A 24488-nucleotide genomic window follows, 5' to 3' on the forward strand; every position below is an offset into this window, starting at 1 on the left:
GAGTTATTTTAATTAAAAGTCTTGCAGTGAAATCTTTCTTATAGTGTAAGTATTTTCAAACATAAATTGTGAATAGAAACACTCGGACACGGTTCACTAAACAGTATCCTTTTCAGGCCAAATACCAAATTCGATGCGAGAAAAAACTATTAATTCGCATAAACATAATACAGCTAAGTGATTTATCACTAATAAAAAAACTATTGGAACAGTTATTCTATGTATTGAAAAAATTACACTTATTGCATAGTAAGTCATTCTGGTTTTGTGTCTTATCAAAAAAATTAAAAATTTGTTTTTCATTGAAATTTTATATTTATTGGATACTACGATTAAATTAAAATTAATAAATGATACTCCTGTCAGCTCTGAAACTGATTTATTAGATTGTATAGAGTTGAAGCATCTAAAATAATTTGTTTTTATTTTATTTCTGTACTCTTGTAAAATAGTAAAATTTGGTTTGTCAATATGTATTTTTACTTCTGTACGACATAAGACATTTTTATACTGCTCTTGATTTGAAATATTAACTATTAAAAGTTGCTGTATATTAGCCTGAACTTCAGCATGATTAATTCTATTTTCAAGTATAAATCTGTTACACACAAAAGTGTTAACACTGTTCTGGAGTTAGTCAGTGAATACTTCAACTTGGAAGCTTTCATTCTGTGTGATTTCAGCTGGGTTTTCGTTTAATAGTTGGGAAGTACTATCTAACACTGAGATTGTTGCTTGGAGTTAACATGACTCCGAAATATTTGAAATTATTGTTTTTAAAAGCTCTTATGTCCAATAATAATGAATATTATTAAAAAATGTTTTGGTATTATACCTTAGCACTAATTAAAGGTCAGAAAATTAACCTACAAACTAAATTAAAATAACACGATACTGTACAAGCGTCTAAAAACGAGTGATGGTGCATAATTAGGACTTAGTTCCTTATCTGACTTTACAGTACCAACAGAGTAATTGCTATAAATAACTTGCATTGCTGTGGGATTCCATTCTATTGGATAGTTGCTACACAAAATATCAAATACTTATTTGTGCAAAGATCCGTCGTTTATTCTAAGAATTGGTTATGTATACATAATTACTTCGTTTTTTTAACAAAATCTATCTATTAATTTATTTGAAGTTACTTGTAACCTGCAGTAGAAAATGATAGAAGATAAAACTGCTGTTTGAACTTGTATTTTTGCAAGATGAAACACAACAACTGTATCTCTTCATTTTACTCAGTAACACAAAACTCCCAGTACTATATTGTACATGTTTGCTACATACAGATAATAACAGTACTGCAGCACTAATATTTTCCATATTCTAATAATTACTCAAAAGGCTTTGTCAAAAAAAAAATTTATATGGATGGTTTTTTTTGTTTTCTACAATTTGACATCCTTTTTTTTTAAAAATCTCATATTTTGCAAAATATTGTATAAAAATAAGATTTCGTACTCAGTTTGATGCTGTGGCGTACCTTTAGATTGCACCATTTCTCCAGCATGGGCGCTGGCATAGATTTTGTTATTCCCTCCAATTTCATTCTCGGTGCGAATATCAAACTTGATATAAAAAAAAAATAAAGTGTTTGGATAGATTCCTAATGTGAATCATCTCATATGGTAAAGCTAGCTTTAACGAAAGCTACGATTATTGGTATCACAAGATTTTGTCAAAGGCCTAGAGAATATGAACAGCGAAGAACGGTCCAGACGCTTAAGCACATCAACAATAGACCAAAACATTAAGTATCTGAAAAAAATAGTATTGGCCAACTTTTAAATAACATTTAAAAAATTTGCCATGAACTTAGAAATATAAGTTGGCTTCTGTCATTTAATTTACACATATAATTAAGACATGAGATGAGTCCCTGCAAAATAAGTGACGATATAGCATAAGTTTGGCTAAAAACAACAGACTGTTTATATTGCTCAGAAGATGTTAGATTTGATCTGCGAAGACCTAAGTTTGCTCCAGAAGATTCTTACTAGTGACAAATTATAAATTTTTGATTGTATTGTTAAATATAGAGCTGAACCATCCTATTGAAAGCTACTGCATAAATCAAGAGTAAGCAATGTCACATAATTATATAAATATAGTAATTTATAAAAACCAGTAATATGAAAAATAACTAAAAAATGAAATAAAAAAAAGGAAATGAAATCAAAAAACAAATTAAAGAATAAAACGAAAAAAAAAAATAAAAAAGGAAATGAAATAAAAATACAGGAAACACAATTTCAAAAAACGAAAAAAACGAAATGCATTAAAAAAAAAATATGAAAGAAAGAATAATAATGAAAAAAAGTATTAAAAAAACCATGAAATAAGATAAGAAAAAACATATAAAAGTACAATGTAATGAAAAAAAAATGAAATAAAATAAGGAAAGAATAAATGAAAATTAAATACAAACATTAAATAAAATGAAATAAAGGTAATACAAAGAAATGAAAAAAAAGTTATGAAATAAAATATAAAATAATAATGAAATGAATTATGAGAAAAAAGAATAAAAAAGAAAACAAAACTATAAATAAAAAAAAAATAAATAAAACAATAAATTAAAATAAAACAGATTAAAAAAAACAAATCAGGGGGTATAAATGGGTCATGGGACCCATGGTAAGAACAAAGTTCTTTAAACATAAGATGAGTATAAAGACATACGGTTTCTCAGGTAAGAAGGGGGTCGCCAGACCCATCGGAATAACGAAGCTCTATAAAAATAACTACTGCATTCATGTAGTTCACTAAAACAAGAACTTGAAAAACAAATTTAAAAAAAATAAGAAAATTTACTTCAGTACTCCTGGTAGTTGAGATTTAAGTTAGACAGTACTCATGAAAGTTCTTGTTTTAGTGAACTACATGAATGCAGTAGTTATTTTTAAAGAGCTTCGTTCTTACTTTGGGTCTGGCGACCCCCTTGTTACCTGAAAAACTGTGTGTTTTTATACTTATCTCATGTTTACAGAACTTCGTTCTTACCGTGGATCTCATGATCCATTTATACCCTTTAGTTTGTTTCTTTTAACTTTTTTTTTTTTTTTTTAATTTCTTTTTTCATTTTTTTTTCATTTTTTTTTTATATTTCATTTTATTATTATTTCATATTCTATTTTATTACTTTTTTTTCATTCTTTTTTATTTTCTTCATTTTATTTTATTTTGTGTTTCTATTTAATTCTCTTTCATTCTTTCCTTATTTTATTTCATTTTTTTTTCCATTACATGGTATTTTTTTTTTGTTTTTTCTCAGTTTCTTTCATGGATTTTTTAATACTTTCTTTTATTATTATTTATTCTTTAATATTTGTTTTTAATGCATTTCGTTTTTTTTGTTTTTTAAAATTGTATTTCCTGTATTTTTATTTCATTTCCTTTTTTATTTCTTTTTTTTGTTTCATTTTTTAATGTGTTTTCTGATTCCCTTTTCTTTTTTTGATTTTATTTTTCGTTTATTTTTCATATCATTGGTTTAATTAATTACTATATTTATATAGTTATGTGACATAGTAACATAATTTTTCTGTCGAATTTGAAATAAAAGCCCTTAAAAATTACTGGTACGTTCTGGAACTCTATTGTATATGTTGATATTAATAATTTATTTATAAAATAGTTTATTCATAACAGTAATTATTAGTATGATTTTAATGCTTAAAAGTCATAAGGTTTATAAAAAATTAGTCGGTATTTTATGCGACAAATGCATTTAATACTAATATTTAATGCGTAATAACGTGCCTTATTCGATTGAATCTACGTAATCATATTTATGCTAATTAACTAGTTTGTTTTTTCAAATTTATTATTAAGAAGAAAAATATATATTCTAAGAGAAAGAAACTTTTAGTAAGCAATTTCCATTTTATGGAAATCTGTTGCTTTTAAAATTCCAGCCCCCCCAAGCACGTGACATAAAAAACATCATTTTAAAAATAATTAAATAAAAAATTTTTCATTAGTTGAATGTACTATCAGTGAATATGAAAATGTAAAATAAGTTATGAACTACAGGATAAGTACAAGAAACCGATTTCTCATAGTCGGCAGCGCTTGTAGCAAAATGGGTAAGGTACTTGACTCATAAGCGGAAGGTCGCTTCAAATCTTTTTATTGGAAAGTGCTTTTTTTTTTTTTTTTTTTTCAAGAATTGTTAAAGAAAAAAATTCAACGTCAAAAAAAATTACTGTGGGAAAATAAAATTAAAGTTCGTTTGAACATTAATTGCTTGGGGGAATGGTGGGCAAAGGTGTGCAGGAGAGTAGCGTGGGACGGTTGGAAGATATGTGGTGGGGTGAGGGGAAGTGTGTAGGGAACTGATGGTGAGAGGGATGGGGTAAGGGGGTAACTAAGGAGGAAGAGACTTCTGGTACACCACTTACGTTTCAACAAATCTGTTGGTTTAAAAATTTAAGCCCCCCTAGTACGTGACATAAAGAACTTCGTTCTAAAAATATGCCAAGAAGTCAAACTTGAAGGTTTTAGTCATAGTTCTCTTTTTCTGCAGGGACGTCATGCATTATAAGTGCTCACCACAGGACACAACTATCAATGTTAAATGTAATAAGTAAATAATTAGCAATAAGTGTAAGAAAATACGTTAGAAATGTTTGAGTTTGTGGAAAATAAAAAATAGGCTTGCATTGTAACAACGACCGTGCTCACACATCACTGCTTGCGTGTGAATTTTTAATCAAACAAAAATATAGTAATGCTGCTTCAGACACCATAGTCTGCAAAACTGGCTTTTTGCAATTTTTTTAGTTCCCATTACTAAAGAGGATCCTAGAAGGAGGACACAAGGCCTAACTAAGGTGATATCGACGTCATTGAAGAAAGAGGTAAATAAGATCAGAAAAAATAATTCTTCAAAGTGCTTTAAGAATAAAACTGTCAAATTATATGGCTGACAATATAATTTCGTGTAAAAAAATACCGTTTTTTTAACAATATTGTGTTAAAAATAAGTTTATCAACATTAATTAGGTGTGGTTTTAGTAAATATTAAAATATTTATTAAATTAACGCTTATCACCAATATATTATGGCCTACACTGATTACATCTGTAACGTCAGGCTCATATTCGCTACATCCATTCACACACTTTTCCAGACTTCATATTAAATATCCAAAATATAATATCCAATAAATTAAGAAAAACCTTCCTGTATGCTATGTATGTATGTATGCTTTCTCCGATACTACTTGCTACTAAACGTTTCTTCAAGACGTTAATCAAACATAGATTTGTTCAACAGCTATTATTGAAAAATTAAACGTGTATTTGAAATTACATAAAAAAAACCTTTAACACATTGCAGATCAATTAACTGTACCTTTTTTTATAATTTTAATTTCTAAAAATCACAATTTAACATCTAATCCTATGGGAAAATGACGTAAAGTGGCATATATATGATCTGTAGAATTCTCCCAATTTTGTATGAAAGATCACTTTTTGATAAATATATAACATTTTTAAATAAATCCATAAGTTGCTTTTTTTGAAGAACACAACAAAGAAGGGGTCAAGTATGCGTCAAAGCATGTACATAAATACATTCATATGAGAAAAATAATTGCCGGGGATGCTTCATATATTTGCGCTGCTCTCACCCCTCTGGACTATTTTCCCGCTAACTATATGATTAAAGTCCTGAAGTATTAATAAATAAATATACTAAAAAGTAGTAAGTCAATAATATAACACTAGTTAACATTTGAATTATTATATTTAACAATATAAATAAAGATTAATAAAGATTACAAGATCTCCTCTCATAATACTGAGAGACTCTACGAGAGCGTGCGTGCATGGCAACGGCCATATTTTATCCTACCCATCTGCACCACTGTACAAACTACAAAGCACACGCACACATTATCTCGCACTTACAGTGCCCATGATGCATAACTGATGTCACTACTTACACATCGAACTCAATGTACTTATATGCAACACGCCTCCTTAAATTTATGTTGCAATCTAAACTTAAGTATCTTAAACTACTTTACATTCAATATATTTGTAAATCTTACTAACTTATTTCTGCCTAAAGCTTTAATAAAAATATCCACTACATTTTCTTCTGAAACAACTTTTACAACATCAATTTTGTGTTTCGCATAACTTTTATTCGCAAAGTGATAATAAGTTTTAATGTATTTCGACTTAATAGTAAAATTTCTAAGCCTTGGTATACTTATCATCCCAGGATTATATTTATACATTTTAATTAAATTGCAAACTTTCATATTTGAATCAAGCAATAAATCTTTTATAATTTCTTATTTACTCACACGTTCAGACAATGCTACGAACCCAGCTTCTGTTAATGATTTTGTAACACTATTCTGTTTTCTGGATTTTTAATAAATTACATTTCTATACATTTTCGTTACATTGCCTGTCATTAATTTTCTATCAAATAAATCACCAGCCTAATCAGCATCGACAAAGCAACCAATAATATTATAACTCTCTTTTTCATCAACTTATTATAAATCCTTTGTTAAAAACAAATATTTAAAAATCCTGAAAGCATATTTTAAATGTGTTGTTTTATAACTATTTTAAAATATACTTAAATAATTTACACTGAAGCAAATGCCAAATCTAGTTCCTACTATCAATCTCAATATCCATCTATTCCTTAGTAAAATTATTTTGACAACAATAAAAAAGTAACATTTTTGAGTTTTGCAGTTTTGCAACTGGTGAATGAATATCATAAATTAAATCATTTTGTTAGAATACCCTTACTACTAACCTAGCTTTAAAAGCATTGTAAGTCTTTTCAGTATGAACCCATTTTAAATTTAAGGTTTTTTATCACTTAGTTTATTCACGTTTTATTTTCGTTTCAACAATCTATTTTTCTATTCATTGCCTTTTTCTAATTTTCAGACTCATTACTATTTATCGCATTATTATAAGAAACAGATGTCTCAGTATTTATATAATGAACATGAATAATATGACTATATTTAAACTTTTCATCTCTGTACCTATCGGGCTCTTTTCTTTCTCTAGTTAACTGTCTTTTATTAAAATTTTTATTTTCATCATTGCCGTTAGTATTTAAATCGCCATTTGTTTTTTCAATTCTTTTTTCATTTAAGCCAATGTGTCATTTTCTGATTTTAAATTCATAAAATCTGTGCCATCTTCGATCATATCAACGTGTCTTGCAACTACTATTTTATTATTTATCAGAACTCTGTAACCAGCATTTTTATAACACAACAAAATTTCGAAATCTAAATGTTTGTCCTATTTTGAGTTTCTTTTTTTCTCTGGTATTCTTACAAAAACTCTACTTCTATAAATTTTTAAAATTTTCATACTAGGCTTTTCCCCAAACATAATTTTAAAAAGGACACTATTTTTTTTAACAGTAAGAGTAATAATTCTATTTTTTAAATAAGATGCTGTTTTAAATATTTCTGGCCTATATCTATTATGAGTCCTTGCTTTTTTAAATAAATACCTAGATACATCCATAGTATCTCTGTTACATTTCTCTGCCGTTCCATTTAATTCATGTACATAAGGTGGACATGGTTAAATAGATATACCTCTCTCACTTACAAAATTATTTACATCCCTATTTATTCTTTTTTCCATTATCATATTCTAATCTTTCTATTTTTTTTTTCTGTCTTACTTTCAATTGAATTTACATAGTCAACAAAACAGTTATATAATTAATCGTTTAATTTTATATAATACGCTTAAGCTTCTACACTGTAGTCATTAATAAAACTTAAAAAAGATTTCTCGCCAGTTAAGCCAGTACTACTATAAATTCTATTTAAATCAGTATGTACATTTTCTAAAATATCTTTGGCCCTCCATATGTCATTAATAAATAGCAAATTAAGCATTTTTTTTCTAAATGAATTCCACATTTGTAATAATCAGTTTCTAATTCCATGGGTATACCATCAAGCATTTGTTTATTACACATTATTTACAAATAATTTTAATTTATGTGACCTAGTGTCTCCTGCAATTTTTTCTTTTCTGTTAACTTATTCTTTATCATTAAATTTGCCTTGCTATACATAATTCCACTTTCAATATTATAAATATTATGATTTTCAATAGTCAACGCAATTAAATTTTCATTTTGATCAGAAATCTTTTAAATGCTTTTTACCAATATAATTTTATTTGCTTTTGTTACTTTACCGTTACTTATTTAGTTTCTATCCGTATCTTCAACGAGGAACACATTTTTCGTTACATTCATTTTACTTTGTCCATAAGTAATAAACTTAGGCCCAATTTTACCAACTTTTGTTGTTTTTAAAGATCAATTATTACTTACTTTTGAATTTAGTTCAACAAATTCATAAAAATTATGGTCATCCTTTACAACTTGATCTGAGCAACTGCAGTCGAGTATCTATTTAACCTTACTAGCGCAGCTGTTTACTTGAACACGCGACTCATTAAGTCTTTCCTCCAATCCCACATTAAAACTACTCCCATTATCGTCTTCAATCCAATGCCCTTGATTATTTTGCTGCCAACTGCCTCCTCAATGATGTTGACCAGACTCTCTACCAGCTCCACGACGTCTGCCTTCGTCACCACGATGAATCCACTTTTGTTGTTGTTGTCGCCCACTTCGTCACTGCTGCGCACCATCTTGCTCCAATGAATTATCGCTTTTTCTCGTTCTCGTACACTGGGCCTTGGAGAGCTCATATTTTCTACACTTAAAACATGCTTCATCCTTTTTCCTTTTAGTTTTAAATGCACTTGAGCTGATTTGGCTTCCATCTTACTTTTCTTTTAATTCAAATATTTTTATTTTACTGTTTACGTATTCAACTATTTGATCAGATTCCTTTAACACACCGATTAAATCACAAACGTAACCTTATGAGCAAGGAAGCATTTTATTATGTAGCTTAATTTTTTTCAGTCACATGTGCACCAGCTCTTTTGAATTCAGATATCACTGAAAAAAGTGCATGTATATCATGTTGCACACAAAGTGTTTTTGCTGCAAAATAGATGGCTTTCATTATTGACTAATGTAGACTATTTAATTAGCTTGTATTCTAACAAAAAAGTTCTTAACATTTGTTTTATCTGGAAATCATTATTTTCTTACACCTTTTCCTTATGCAAGCTATCTATCACCATTTTAAGCTATGTTTTTAACCTTAAAAATTTTTTAATTTTCTACACATAGTGAAGGTAACTAAATTTGTCTTTCATTTTTTAAAGCTTTTGATTTAAATATCTCAAGTTAAGGTGTCAATCAAATGAATTTTTGTATTTTAAAAACTTTTTAGTTTAAGACCTTTACCTAAAGTATAATTTAACTTTATATTTTGGTCTGTATGGCTGTTACTTAAAATACGGTAATGCTTTGGAAAAAAAGTCAAATAGTTCGACTACTTTTTGCTATTAAATAGAATAGGTGCATCACATCTTGGCTGGGGTCTGTACCTCCTCCTAAAATAATCAAAACCTTGTTTACAAAAATTTATTAATAAATCAAGCCTAAGCTTCGTCCCAGAGAAACCACAAGTAGAGCGCATACACAAACACAACAAATATGTGCCAACTATAGTAAGAGATGCAGTTGATAGCCCCAAACATGTTAACAATACATGCCTAAGGCTGCTTGCAACAACAGCGTTATTTTTGCACGTAAGGACACAAATTTTAAGGTAAATTATCGAAGAATGCCAAATTTTATGATTCATTGAAAATAAAACCATATTGTTTTCACGTGTTATAAGTATCTTCTGACGTTTGCCTCAATCTTCGTTTGTCTTTTAGCAATCATCGAATAGCATGCTCAGAACATTTGGACCAAAAAGTACGAGGGAATAAGCAAACAAAAGGTACTTTACTTTTATGTGTCCGCGTGTATGTGAAGGTAGTAGGTTCTTTGTGAGATTAGTACAGAAAGCAAGCGTAAAAATGTTCCAAGGAAAAAGATGTCCACATTGAATGTAATAGGCACAAAATAATGAAGAGAAAATGGCTAACTATCAAAATTTACTGCTTTACGCCCACCCTAAGTCACAACATCAGAATATACGTGCACCTAGCTGAATCTAATACAAGCCATAACCGTTGCACGTGCTTTCCTTTTTCGCCTCAAGATGCCCCCTCAAAGATAGTCGACTGCAGCAGCAACAATGGCTCTTTCCTGTAATAATGCCAGCTCACTCCAGGCGGAAACAAGTATTTGCTGGCTCTTATGTTCCACGTATGCCTGAAAGAAAGAAAATCTGGGATGTAAACAGTGGACAGTGAGTCCTTAGTTATCCAAGTATAAAGTTATATTCACATGAAATTGTATGACAGACAAATATAGTTTTAAATATGAATATATCTTCTATAAAACGGTATTGTATACAAGGGTGGTGCAATTGTCATTAAAATGAGTATACCTACATTCATTAAGTGTGGTTAAAATTGATATTTTAATATTGATTAAACATTCGATTTACTGTAATGTATTATATCACAATACAAAAAAAAATGTGTAAGCTAGTGAGTACAATACTGTGAGCTTTCATCAAATATTTCGCTGTTTCTAAAACAACTTTCTACCACTTACAGTATTGACATTTTTAAAGACACGCTCCCATCTGTCATATATGCTCAATTCTTACTTCAGACGTATTCCTAGTCCATGTTTAATACCTGAAATATATTTGTATCTCAAAAGTTAAGCAAAACCATTCTGTTGCACCACTTTATACAACAGCGTAGTATTACATGCCAGTGTATGTCCCTTTTAGAAAGTTATTACACATAGGTTTTTTTGACATATATTATTCAAACATCAAATGTTTATTTGGAGTAGCAAACTGGATAAGGCAAAATTAAAAATTAAAAATAAAGATTACGAATACAAGAGTTCGTATCAGAAAACAGATTGTGTGGGAAATAAACTATACATTTATAATAGTAAAGTGTTTTAATAATCCTATCCAACAATTTTTTTCTTATTTTTAATCATTAATATGTTCAAATATTATGATCGTTGTCTTGAAAAATATAACTCGATTGCATCTTTCCATAAATGTTAATAAGCTTACCTAATACTCCTTTTTTTTCTTTTCTATTTCAAAGTTTTTTTTAGATGCAAAGCACTTTTTCATATTTAACCATATGTCACATCATTACGATGAAAAAGCAAAACCAGAATGTATGTTTAAATTTAACTTAATAATAGTTAAAAAGAAAAATACTGTTCAACAAAACTTTTAACTTTAAAAAAAAGCTAAAGTTGATAAGTAACTTAATGAGAATAAAGTTATTTGTGTGTAGGTTATAAATTCTACGCAATGTTGCTATGTACTTTAATTAAATTTAAAGTTTTTTAACAAATATAAAAGATAATAATTAAAATTTGATTTTCTGACAAAATACTATGGATTTTCATAGTTATTTTACAGTAAACAAAATTCTTTTAACGTGTATTGAAACAAAAGTCATGTCATTTTTACTTTGTAAGATTACTTTCACGTAAGAGAGTTTTGTTTAATAACTTACAGTATTTTTCTTGAGAAAGTTTTTTTTTTCATTAATTTACTTTGAAAACCTTCACTTAGATTAAAAAAACTTGTGTCATGTTGATTTCTTAATCATAGTTTTTAATCATGCAAAATTTTTAATAACTCTTAATTTAGTGCGAAACAAATAACTGAAAAAATCTTGTCAGAGTTTAATTAAATCAAAAAACTCTTTTAAAAACATAGCTTTTAAAAAAAATTGACACACTTCCACGGGCTGCAAAAAGTTACACCTAATAAACCCCAGAAATAAGGATTTGAGATACCTTTCATGCATTGTTGACTAACAGGAATTTAAATCTCAATGAAAAAAAACAAGATGGGAAAGAAAGGTTACAAAAATAAAAAAAAATAAAAAAAACTTAAAAAACTTTTACCAAGATAGCATAAATGATTTCGTGGAAAAATCACATTTTATCTTATAATGGTAATAACAAAATTTTGTCAGCCGAAACTTAAAGACCAAAGTGGTTTTCTTAAAATAACTATAAACTGAAAAAAGACATGATTCTTTCATTCTATTTATTTTAAGTATTGTTAGTTTGACATAAGAATTGAAATGATTCTTGAAAAAATTTCTGTACTGCTTACGTTATTAAACATGTCAGCCATTTGCAAATAAAGATGACTCTATGAATAAATATCTAGAATCTTATGTTGTTAAGGTTGCTTGAAAAGTTAGTTAAAATATTTCAAATGGTATTGATATTACAAAGCAACAAGCAGTTTGTCACTTTCTCAGAGAGCCTGGGCACAATGATTTGCTGCAGCTTTCAACATTAATAATACAGTACGGCCCATCAAGTTGTAACCACCTTTACTGCTCCAGTTTATCTGGTGGCTACAGAATGACATCACAAAAAAAAATTTCGTATTAATTTAGATATCTAAACATAACTCAAAGTGAAGCTTCGACTAGTTAGTCAGCCAACCTGTGATTTGTTAAAAAGTGAAAATGATAAAATTATATATAAAAAATACAAAATAAATAATACTCTACCCTTCTTTGCTGCTATGTAACTCGCTATCATTCTTCGCAATAAATTATTCTATCATATCGTTTTCTGTTAGTTTTATAATCATACATTTTAAACCGTAAAAGAAGTAGAAAGCTTGTTTTGTCTTCTTAGTTGCTTTTGGGGGTACCTTCTTTATAAATTAATATTCGTTGTTATTTGTTTGATTAATAAACACATAAGTCATTATTCAACTTGTTGTACTTGTTGTAATTTGTTGTAATTTATTCAACAAAACTTTCTTGGTGAATGCGCAAATTACTGGTAAAATGACTCCTTAGCTCAGAGGTTCGTGCTGAGTTCACCATCTTAAAATGATTTCGTCTGTTTTCGTCCAAAGAGACGTATTCATCAATGGGTTGAAATGAATTTGAGAAAAATCTTATACTTTTTTAACCTCGGTACAAAATTACAGCTTAGCCTTAGTTATTTCAACCCACACTGATTGCCTGACAATCAATCTGTGAGCTTTTCGCATTTTAGCTAATACAAAACTGGGTCCTCTTTCTATCTTTGTTTTTCTCTTATCCCTCAGTTCTTTTTGATTTTTCCTTTTTCTTCCTCCGTACTTCCTTTAATCCTAGTTTTGCTTATCTATTCTCTCTTCTTTCTTCTCCTCTCCTCCCATGATTTTCCCAATCTTTTCTTATTGTCTCATAGCTCTCAATCTCTTGTTCTCTCTCTCCTAACTTTTGAACTTTTTTTATCTCTATCTGAGCGTAATATATTTTAAATGTATTATTCATGTTTCTGTGATCAATTGGTAACGAAGTGTCAAAAAAAAGCGCTTAAAGAAATTAACCAACTTGAAATAAATTGCACACTTTAAAAGGAAGACATTTTTATTATTATGAAAAATGGCTTGATGGATTAGGTAATGTTTCACGTCAACAATTTGTTTTAAAATATGAAAAAAATTAACAAGGAAGATACGTTAAGAGAAAAAGAAATTAATAGTCATTAGATATGTTTATTAGGAGATAAAAAGTAATCCTAATAAATATAACAGAGACACTTCTACTCTCCAAATACTATTTAGAAAGAAGGATAATAATGTTTTTGTTGAATTGCAATTAATTGAAATTCACAATGAAAATACAGACCTTATCCTAACTAGATTGAAAGATTTTAAATTAAATTAACATGTTGCTAATACAATAGTGACGTATTTGTAAGGTGTGCCAACAAATAAGGATTTGAATGAAGATGGCTTGCCAAACATGGCTAAAAACTTTATGGCACCTAATTAATTAAAAAAATTGTACATAAACACAAATGCAGCCTCAAATTTGAATTTTAGTATTATTACCTTAAAAAATGATGTTTTTTACAAATAAAGGAAATAATATTATGACACTTAATAACTTAGTCAATGAATTAGACTTCTTTATAAAAAAAAACGAATTAGTTGATGTACATTGCAAACCACATTTAAAAAGCTCATAATCGATCTTTATGAGTATTTTTCACTGGAACAGCTAGTGATAAAAACCTTTGTTATTAAACTTATCATTTAAATTTACGATGAAGTCGGTGACACAGATAATGCATACGTCAGATATGCACAAACAGAAGAAGCTGCTGTTAGCATTCATAGTAAAACTTTAGATACAACAATAACAACTTCTTTATCAGAACTTCTTCTACTAATAACAAATTTTAACAAATAATACAGTGCATTTTAATACTGCCAAGTACGTATTATGGTCAATAAATTTGCCACGCTTGTAGTCAAACAACGAAGTTTAATTAACAGTAGATTGAAACAAATTGCAGGTAACTTTAATGTGAAGTTTAGTACTCTCCACAATATTATAATCGGGGACTTATACCAGTAACCTCCAGTTTGAGCTATCTTTATACATCAACAGCTAAAACGAAATAAGGTTAGATCTGTTGTTAGTTGTGGATTAGAGTGTTATAAATTAACTAAAGTAATAATTCAAGTGAAGTGAGGGGGTTTTTTTTAATGCACTCAAATTTTCAGTAGTGAAATTCTTAATGACAATGACACTACGTTTATGAAAACAAAATTCTTTACACTAAAATTTGTGAGCAGATCTTATACTTATGGAAAACGTTTATTTTATGAGAATGATTCTTTTTTTTTTATGTTCAAGCCTTGCAAATATTTGAATACACAATTATGTTAACAGCCTGTGACGTACTCACTAGATGACATGACAATGAACAACAAAGTCTTCTTAGACAGAAAAACTTTACAAAATATCTACAGTTAATACAAGAGAGATGCCGTATGGTAAAAATCTCATGTCGAATAAATTTTACATTTCTATATATAATATTAACGTAACAGATAGTTAACAGATAGTTAAGATAATGGTGCAAATTTAATTATAATTAACTTAGAAAAAGTTATGAAGGAATGGTTACTAAATTTTTGCTACGATTTTTATATAAAATAAAAAGCCAGACGAATAGTGAGAAAAAAGTTGCTGCTTATAATTCTTAGAGATATTGTCTTCAACTATATGCGCTTTGCCCCCCCCCCCTTCAAGTGCACCCTTTTTTTTCACACCTTCTGGCTGATGGGTCCCTATTCCCAACCGTCCTTGTATACAGGAAACACACGGGAAACATACATACCATCGTAACCCGCGATAAAGAACTTTGTTCTAAAAGATAAAAGAATATGTTGAGTAAACGTGCAAGTGGTTGGGCAATTTTTTCATCGATATAAAAAACCAATATTTCACAGCATTTCGCAACTTTTGATAACAAAAGTTAACATCCAATGAAACTGCGTCGTACATTTTGTTTTGCATACCTAACAATATTATAAGCAATAAGAGCTGAATAGCAATAATATTAATGACGTATGACGATGCAGATTATTTAAAGACTTAATGTATGTGGAGCGCATTCTTACACCAAACTTAAGTTGAGTTGGATAAATTTATGCAATAAAGCTACCATTCATAGCTCATACAAAAAAATTCTACTCTCTGTCCACCCCTATTGGCAATACCTAAGAGGTAAGAAAATTTTTTTCTCTTTTTGGCTGTCAGGGGTACCTAAGTATTGTTCCATATGCAGCGTATATAATACATTTCATTTCGTGCAACCCAATTATGTGATTCTGTAAAGAAATCTTACACAAACAGTATTTTCTAACGTTATGAAAAAGGTAAAACAGCAAGAAATACTTAAATTTTTTTAATAATGAGACAGTATACAAAGTGGTAATTTGAGTTCAACTTTATTAAGACACGACTTCGTATACTGTCTCATTATTAATTATACGACTATGGAGCAAGTGTCGTGATAATTATTTACCTTTACATTACTTGAATGTCTTGTTTTCAAAATATCAAATCTAATGTTAAACGAATTTTATTTTGTTTAAAGAGCATTTATAGTGCAAAAATATATAATTGTCTTATGATATTAGAAGATTTTAATTTTCCTTTTAAGAAAACATTTCATTTTTCAGCAGTACGAAAGAGTTCTGAACATTAATATTTGTGGTATTCAGATTTTTTAAATTGTTATATATGTATGTATAGAACACGAAACCCAGCTCAAATTCTCATAAAATATTTTGCATGCCTATAAACCGTATATTTTTATTTCTTCTGCAAGCCCTGACTCACATAAAAAGGTTTTTGCAGTTAACCGTTAAAAATGTTAGTATCAATTCCTGAAATAATTGATATAATATTTATATTTTTAAGCTTATCTGTGTATTAAAACCAATTATTTTGGTAACATTTTGAGAACCAGGTCTTTCAGATCAAATGAAAAAAGTAGAACAGTAGCTACACTATTATATTGAAGCGTTACTTACTTCACGTATTTGACAGTAAGTTTGTTTCATCCCAAGTTTTTGCAACTGGTTAGAAAGAAACGATGAGTTATAGCTCTAGCTGAAATAATTCATATATGTGCCATATCTGAGTCAATGTTACCGCTACATACACTTCAGATTTTTAAGGTAAAAGAACCTTTTTCCAACGTCTTTAAATATTTGTTTACAAGATTTTTAGAGCTAGGAGAGAAATGTGTTATCCCATCAGTCTCTTTTTTCTTAATTTGCTACTTATATCGTATTATTTAAAGAGAATCTCTCAAGTTTTTTTTGTTTCATCTTATTTCTAAATTTTATAACTTTTATTTACAAGAATAAATTATGAGGCAAAAGTATAATATTTATATTATGACTATATTCTCATACAGAAGAGTCTATAAATTACTTTACACATATATATTTTACTCAAGCAATGACTTACCTTTAAATGGTGGTAGCCAGTTAGATAGCTCAGTCAGTGGTTTTATTTTATAGTATAAAGTCCAAAAAGATGCATTGGAAGTTCTGAAGTATGATCCTATAACTGATATAGCTCGATATTCTGGTATTTCTTGAAATTCTGGTGTTTGATTCAAGGCGTGCCATGACATTGGAAGCTTTTGTTCTAAGCATATAAGGCCATGACTTGGATCATATAAAAAATAAGTTTTGGCTTTTCGGTATCTACTTTCAGCTTCTAATGCGGTTTGACTTATATACATTATTTCCGAATGAACAAGTCGAAGTGTATTCTCTACTTTTGTCTTGATTTCTAAGTAGTCACAAGCATAAACAATATTGTAATGTATTTTTTTAACTTTTTCTAAAGCACATTTAACTGAAGGGAGCTTCTGTAGCTCTTCCAATTCATCTGTTATTTCGTTAATTAAATTTTTTATTTCCTTACTAAATGGAACAAATAGAAAATATCGATCTTTTATAAATTGGAAAATTGAAGTAAAGTATCTTTCTAAATTTTTCATAATGTTGTTAGCTTTGATTTCCTTATAAAACTTATCAATATCTTGTGTAAAATTGGCAAATTGGTCATAGTACGGAGAAGTCATCAGTTCAATCTCTCGATCGTACAAAAAATTAAAAAATTCTTGAACAGCCTTCCATCCGACAGTTTCTGCATAATGTGCAAGTTGAATAAAAATTGGTTCTATTTGCATAAGAAATCGGTACCACTGAAATGTTAAAATTTTTATTTAATATAATAATTTCGTTAAAAAATTTCTATAACACGTCATTTTACTTATACTTTCTAAAAATATATAGTAGCTGAGATAGGAAAGCTGATAAGCCGTGTAGCTTTTAGACTTATGAGTTAGCTTTCTTTATACGGCATTAAGGCCCACTATATAACTTTTGACTCTATGGGCTTTCTAAGTCTCTTCATAATATTTGAGTATAATATTAGAAAATTGCATACAAGAAAAACTACGCTTTAAGTTAAAGCATGCGTTGCTGCAGCAGATTGACAGTAGCTGACTATGTATTGTAAACTGTACACCATATAGAAGCCGTTAGTGTAATGATGGTATATGATGGTTAGACTTATTACGAGTTAAGCTTTGATACCTTTTTCTTCTAATTACTGCTGTAAGGTAGTATGGATCCCATCAGCTATACTTCGAATCCAGGAGCATAACGTTAATTTATGGGGTTTATCGGTAATCAGCTCGAGTTTTATTATATGACGGGACTTAAACACAAAATAACAAGAGATTATGGAATCCGTGCTGCACTGTTGACTAAATTAAATAAGAGAGTAATTAAAAAAAAGAAAAAAAAAATATTTGAATAAAATTAAACAACAGCTGGCTTTTACAGACAAAAAACATAAATGTATATGGACCATTTGTGATAAGCCTTATGTAGATATATGCATTGATTAAGGACAAAGTGGTATAGGGAAAAAACAATTTTTAACGGACGATCATTATGTTACATTAAATTTTTTATGTAAGATTTAAGATAAGTCTAACACACTAGTTACAATGAAAGTAAAATTTGTAGGATAAGCTATACGTACTAAAATTTAGTGCATCTATCTTTGAATTCCATTGATGGGCATGTTGTGACCGGACTTGTTTAAAGTATGGTCTGAACCGTTTTATTTTAATGTCTTAGGATTCAGTTCGTGAGCTTTAATTGTTCTTTTTAGTTAAGTAAAAATAATTATTTAAATAATATGGATGATTTAATCAAAGTTTAATTTTAAATTCTTTTATTAAAACAATTTAAAACAGGTATTCTCTTAAATACAGTCGATGCAGATCACTTCGCAGATTTCGATATTAATTATATTACAGAAAAAAAAACTTACATGTATCACTGACTGTTGTTACTGCTGCTTTGAATTTCCTTAATGATTCGTGCAGTAGTTTCCAGTGATTACTCAAACTACACGAATTTATCGTAGGTATGCAGAAAAGCATTTCTATTGTGGGTCAATGGGTCGTTAAAACTGATGTATTTTGTTTGGTGGTCGAACTGAGAAGAAACAGGAACAGAAATCTTGGTAACGCTCGGTACTGAAGATTGAGGAGTCATAGAAGTAGAGGTCATGGGTACGGCCTTGTAAACATACTTGGCCTGATTGTGTACTCGGGGCAAGTGCGTTCAGTGAGTAAAGCAGCTTCTAAGGCTTCGTGGATATCTTTGGGTTTCGAAAGTGCTATAGTTAATTTCCACGAGTCAAGTAAACCATTAATAAACGTTTGTAGTGCTAATTTTTCAAGTTGTCGTTTTTGTGTTGTCTTGAATTTGTTGTCATTTAATATAGTCAAAAGGGGTGTTAATGTAGATTCTGTAAGGAAAATTTTTCTATCATAAAAATTTCAAACTGCTTCAATTTGTTTCATTGTAGTATTTAAAAGTTCTGCCATGTACTCACGATACAATTTGGTTGGTGAAAATTCTTGTTTTAGATGTTTTTTAAACTGATCCATTGATGCAAAAGTAGAACCTACTAAACTCTCTCGAGCTTTACCTTTGAGTCTAGAAACAACTGTGCAAAGGTACATAGGTTCTTGAGCAGCTGTTCTAATAGTTTGTCCATCTTCTACATCTTGTGAAAAGTTTTTTAAGGGATTCTAGTATTTGTCATAAAAAGGTATGTGTTAAGATGCTTGATTTCTGCACATTAATGAATGAGTCGTACTTAATGCTTGTAAAAAAATAAAAAAACCGTTGTACAAAAGTTTTTTCCACTATTTTCGGGAATTTTTTGTTTTCCTAGTCATTCATTTATAATTAATGAAACTCATAATAGTAATTTTTTTTTTTTTATAACAAAACTAAGATTTAAAGAACACAGAAGGGATGCCAATTTGTTCTGACCGGACTTGTTTAAAGTAAGGTCTTAACCGTTTCATTTTAATGTTATTCATGGGTTTCTTAGGATTTAGCTCGTGAGCTTTATTTGCTTTTTTTAGTCAATTAAAAATAATAATTTGGATAATATAGATGATTTAATCAATATTTAATTCCTAATTCTTTTATTAAAACAATTTAAAACGGGTATTCTCTTGGATACAGTCCATTCAGATCACTTTGCAGAATTTATTATTAATTATATTACTGATGAAAAACTTACATCTATCACTGCCTGTTGTTACTGCTGCTTCGGAGTTCCTTAATGCTTTGTACAATAATTCCCCGTGATAACTTAAACTATACAAATGAGTTTGTGGCCTATAAAGGGGAGGGGCTTCTGCCTTCTCTGCTATCGCTGGAACCACTTTCAGCGGGCCTTTATCGTTGTACCTCGCTTCTTAGCATAGTCTGATATTATTGATACTCTCGAACTGTACCTTAGTCGCCTTAGCCAACACGTTATGCCTCACGTGTATAAGGTACTCACGAGTCGCGGGAATTAAAAGTAGACTAAAACCTTAGAGGACAGGTGATAGACGTAAAAAGAGCCATTTTCCCTTTTGATGGTAAGTTTTTATAGACTCAGAGTGAGTAAAAGAGGCCTTTGGTTAAGTTAAGTCATCCAATGAATGATGTTCTTGCAGATTGCGTTGATAGCAAAACAGTAGGCTTGCATGATGATGTTACATATTACAATTTTATATATTAGGAAATAACAACACAGCAGTAGCAACTGCATTTTTCTGACAAGTACGATTAAGTTTTTTGGGTCAGTGATGATTAAAGCTCGCATCAGCAATATAAGAACGCCAAGTACAAGTTCAATTGTGATAGTGAGTTTAAAAATTTTGAAATTTATCGTTTAAGGGATTTTACAATGAATTTTGAATATAATAAGACACTGTGTTAATAACAAATTTCAAAATCGGTGTTATTAGAAGTGGACAATCAATGCGCAAGTAAATTATTTATTCATACATACAATCCGGTTTATTTATTCATACATATAATACGATTTTAATCCATACATGCATTCTTATAAAGAGGTTGGCTGTACCAAATGTCAGCATATTATTGAACATTTACCTGAAAGTTATTACACACACAAATAAATGACGTATGAGCTCCTCTGGTCATATGATCTTGCTTTATATTCACAATACGTCTTATCTGAATTTGACGGATGGAGATGCGTTTAGTTGTAATATGATTCGTATCAACTCGGGATGTAACAGGCAGAAAATAGAAATTATCGTCAGCTATACCTAATGAATGGGTGATATTAAAAATTGAATAGTTATCCAGTATTACCGAGTTGACTGTAGTAAAGCATAAGAAAACATTTTTTTAATTTTTACTTAAAACATATTTTAGATGTGAGCTCCTCATTTTTAGCAAAAAATATCTTACCCAAGTGCAGCAAATTCAAAAATGTCAAAAACTGCTTAAATTACCGGCTTCGATTATCGTGATCGTAAAAGAGTCATACATACCTACTTACCTATCAGGATTAGTAAGAAACTAATAAGAAATTGACTCCACTACCTTACAGAGTCTATCAAAGCTCCACCCTCCACTTAACATAAAATTTTTAACACTCCTACTTATTGAGCCCTCCTTATCATTAATATCATCTTTAGTTAAGACCTTTGCTGATATCTGTTTTAACATTTGATAAACTAAACATCTTAAATTTAATGTGATAAGAACCTCCTCATATTTTTATTACATAAAAAGTACTATGGTCAGATTAGTACAATGTGTTCCAACAATATTTTAAAAGAAATTTTTTTTACAGTATTTCAATATACCGTTAGAACTGCAAAGTTCCAAAGTCAGATTCTGAAAACGACCAAGTTTTGTTTCTTATTATGGCACAACTTGTTTTTCGTATAATACTCGAAGTACTATACTATCTTGTACCCACATTATAACAAAATAAAACCATGCGAAGTAAATAGTATAAAGTACACCTTAAGATGATTTTAGAGTTATAAGAGGCTAACAATTCGTTGAAAAAGGTAAATGTATGTAATTTATTGCCACTCTAAAGAAGCTATAATGATGTGTTAAGAAATTTTAATCAAATATGTTAAATGTACCTGACCATTTTTTCTTATAGAGAGATGAATTTTTCGGGTATCTTGTAATTTTTAAAGTGCTTAATGGTATTTTTGCTGCATTTTCCAACTATTTCTTTTTTATTTGCACACATTCACGTATTCGTTGAACTTTATTTACTGTTTTTTGAGTGCAGGTGGGTACGATACGTGTCCGTTAGATTAGCCAATATTATTAGTCATTCTTCCAGTTTTATAGTTGTAAGTCCTGGGATAAGCCAAATGTTGCAAGGGTGATCTTCTTCTTCTTCTTGTGTTAGTTTGATAAGTGTATATACTTTTACTCTCTTAAGTTTATTGTACTGACTCACTGCTTTTTTTGATATTGGTGTAAACATTTTTTCGTTGATATTGCATGCTACGTATTTCTATGTTGGTATTTAATACGCTACCATGCCCACTGCATTTAATTCTTCTTTTTTCACTGGTAGTAATTTTTCTGCTGAATGCTATTGTTGCTATTACCGCGACCTGTCGTATTACCACTTTTGTCATACTTTCATTTACATGGAGTTTAAGGTCTCAACTAAGTTTCTCTACTAAGAATTTTGCTTGAAATGTAGCCTTTAGTACTGCTTCTGGTAGATAAAATACACCTCAGCTTGATAGATTTCTTATATCCACTTCTAGTCCGAATTCCACCATCTCTTTTTGGCCACTTTTTTGATATTTCTTACCATTTCTAAGACTCTTTTATATTTACTAAATAAATCCATACATACTTTTACCTTGTTTTCTATTTCACCTTCAAATTATTTAATGTCTTCAAGCTTCTTTGGGTAGTTTCTAAACGATACAACTCTGATTTGTTACATTAAGTATTTAGCTATATCGTTCATGTTGGTAACGTTAACTTTTATTAATGCTTGTATTTTCTCATTTTTCAAATTTTTTCTGTGAAGTGCTTGGGCTGTTTTGTCTTAAATACATTTATTTTATCTAACTACAGCTTCATACACCTTTTCAATGACTTCTTGCGTTTGAAACCTTGTAAGTGGCTTGAAGTACTTGCGTAAGACCTTTGTTTTTTTTTATGTTATCCTGTACTTTCATTTCACTTATCTACTTGCGCTTCAGTATGAATCTTATCTTTTGGCTTACTGATTCCAGGGGACTTACCATGTCATTCGTTATGCTTACGCAACTGATTATACTGAACCTAAATTCTCTACTAATACTCCAGGATTTTTCTCAATTCGCTCTACTTCTTTAGGCTGACTTTTAAGTGGGTCAGCCCAAGCCTTAGAACAGAAATGGGCATATTTTTTGGAAAAAAATGTTTGTAATAAGACTCAAAATTTTCTTTTTTTCTTTTTATATACATGTACATATGACGCCATCTAAAAGTGTTATTTACCGCTCAAATTTTTGATGCTACATGCAAGCCATTTTCTGATTTTGTTCTTTAGCCCTGTCTGACCTGCGTCTTTTCTTGTGTGTATGATTTTCGTTTTATATATTCTTAAAAAGTGCATTAAGGAAAAAACAAAGAAAGAAGGAAAAAAAGATATTTGTGATCTACCTATCCACCATTCTCTGATTTGTGTTTAGTTGACTTTTTTTCTTATTATTATACACAAATAAAAATGTACATGTGTATGTAGACATATGTGTATACTTACATGTATATAAATAAGGTAGTTTAGTTATTTACTATGTGACTTGATGTGTCTCATAGTTAAATAACCACGTGCGTTTTCCAAGCCACAAGTGTGGCACTTTTCTTACGGCATTTCTTCATTTCTTAACTTAAATTAAAGTTAATCGTCATGCTTAACACGTACATCTCTTTCTTAATTATTATTATTAAAACAGTTATTTTCTACCACTTAATAAATAATTTTTTCGTGTGAGATAGCAAGACTTTTGCTTGAAGGTCCCTATAGCACTATATTTCCCTTTATTTTTCCAAGTTTTACCGTTTAAAGAGCTTCGGATTTTAGTATAGCTCAAAAGAGTCTTTATCTCAGTTCCCCTATTCCTACTTCCCTTTTTCATCCAATATATGTATGGTTTATCCAAGCCCGCTTCAGAGCTTGTATATTGCATTTGTACTTCTGCTTGTACACTACGCCGTAGCTGAGCAGGTAAAATTATTTTTGTTTTTGTTTGTTATACTTTCAAATCCCATCTACTGTATTTTTTATTACTACCGTTTTAAATTTTTTATAAAAGTCAGTTAATGCTTACAAAAAATCCTTTGATAATTGATGTTTAACAAGATCTTATAAATCGACAGCTCCAAAGAAAAAAATTACATAAGTTTATTGCGGCAGTAAAACAAATACTAGTCACTAAGTTCTAACTATCACTAGTAACACCTTCTAATGAAGAATAATAACACTTACTAAGCTTTAATAAATAATAACAAGAGTTGTTATTTTTCTTTTGTTTCCTACTAATAATATTAATTGATAAACAAACACCTTTAACCCAGCAAGATCAAGTTTATTCGTTATGAATGAAAAACAACAAATCAATAGTAGTAATAATTATAATAATAATAATAATAACAATAATAATAATAGTAACAATAATAATAATAATGATAATAATAATGATAAGAATACTAATAA

At 29.4% G+C, this 24488-nt stretch overlaps 1 protein-coding gene across 1 annotated transcript in view; it reads right to left on the bottom strand.

The window, feature by feature from the left end:
• Apoltp (Apolipoprotein lipid transfer particle) overlaps nucleotides 1–24488 on the bottom strand; it is a 2496658-nt gene that overhangs the window by 498292 nt on the left and 1973878 nt on the right. The window contains exon 31 of the mRNA XM_089596186.1: nucleotides 16851–17598. Within this exon, the coding sequence (XP_089452312.1) occupies nucleotides 16851–17598 (748 nt within the window). The remainder of the gene's footprint in view (nucleotides 1–16850; nucleotides 17599–24488) is intronic.

Source organism: Copidosoma floridanum, unplaced genomic scaffold, assembly GCF_036245765.1.
Source record: "Copidosoma floridanum isolate Cflo_tuat_1 unplaced genomic scaffold, Cflo_Japanese_pri ptg000004l, whole genome shotgun sequence".
In the NCBI taxonomy this organism is placed as follows: Eukaryota; Metazoa; Arthropoda; class Insecta; order Hymenoptera; family Encyrtidae; genus Copidosoma; species Copidosoma floridanum.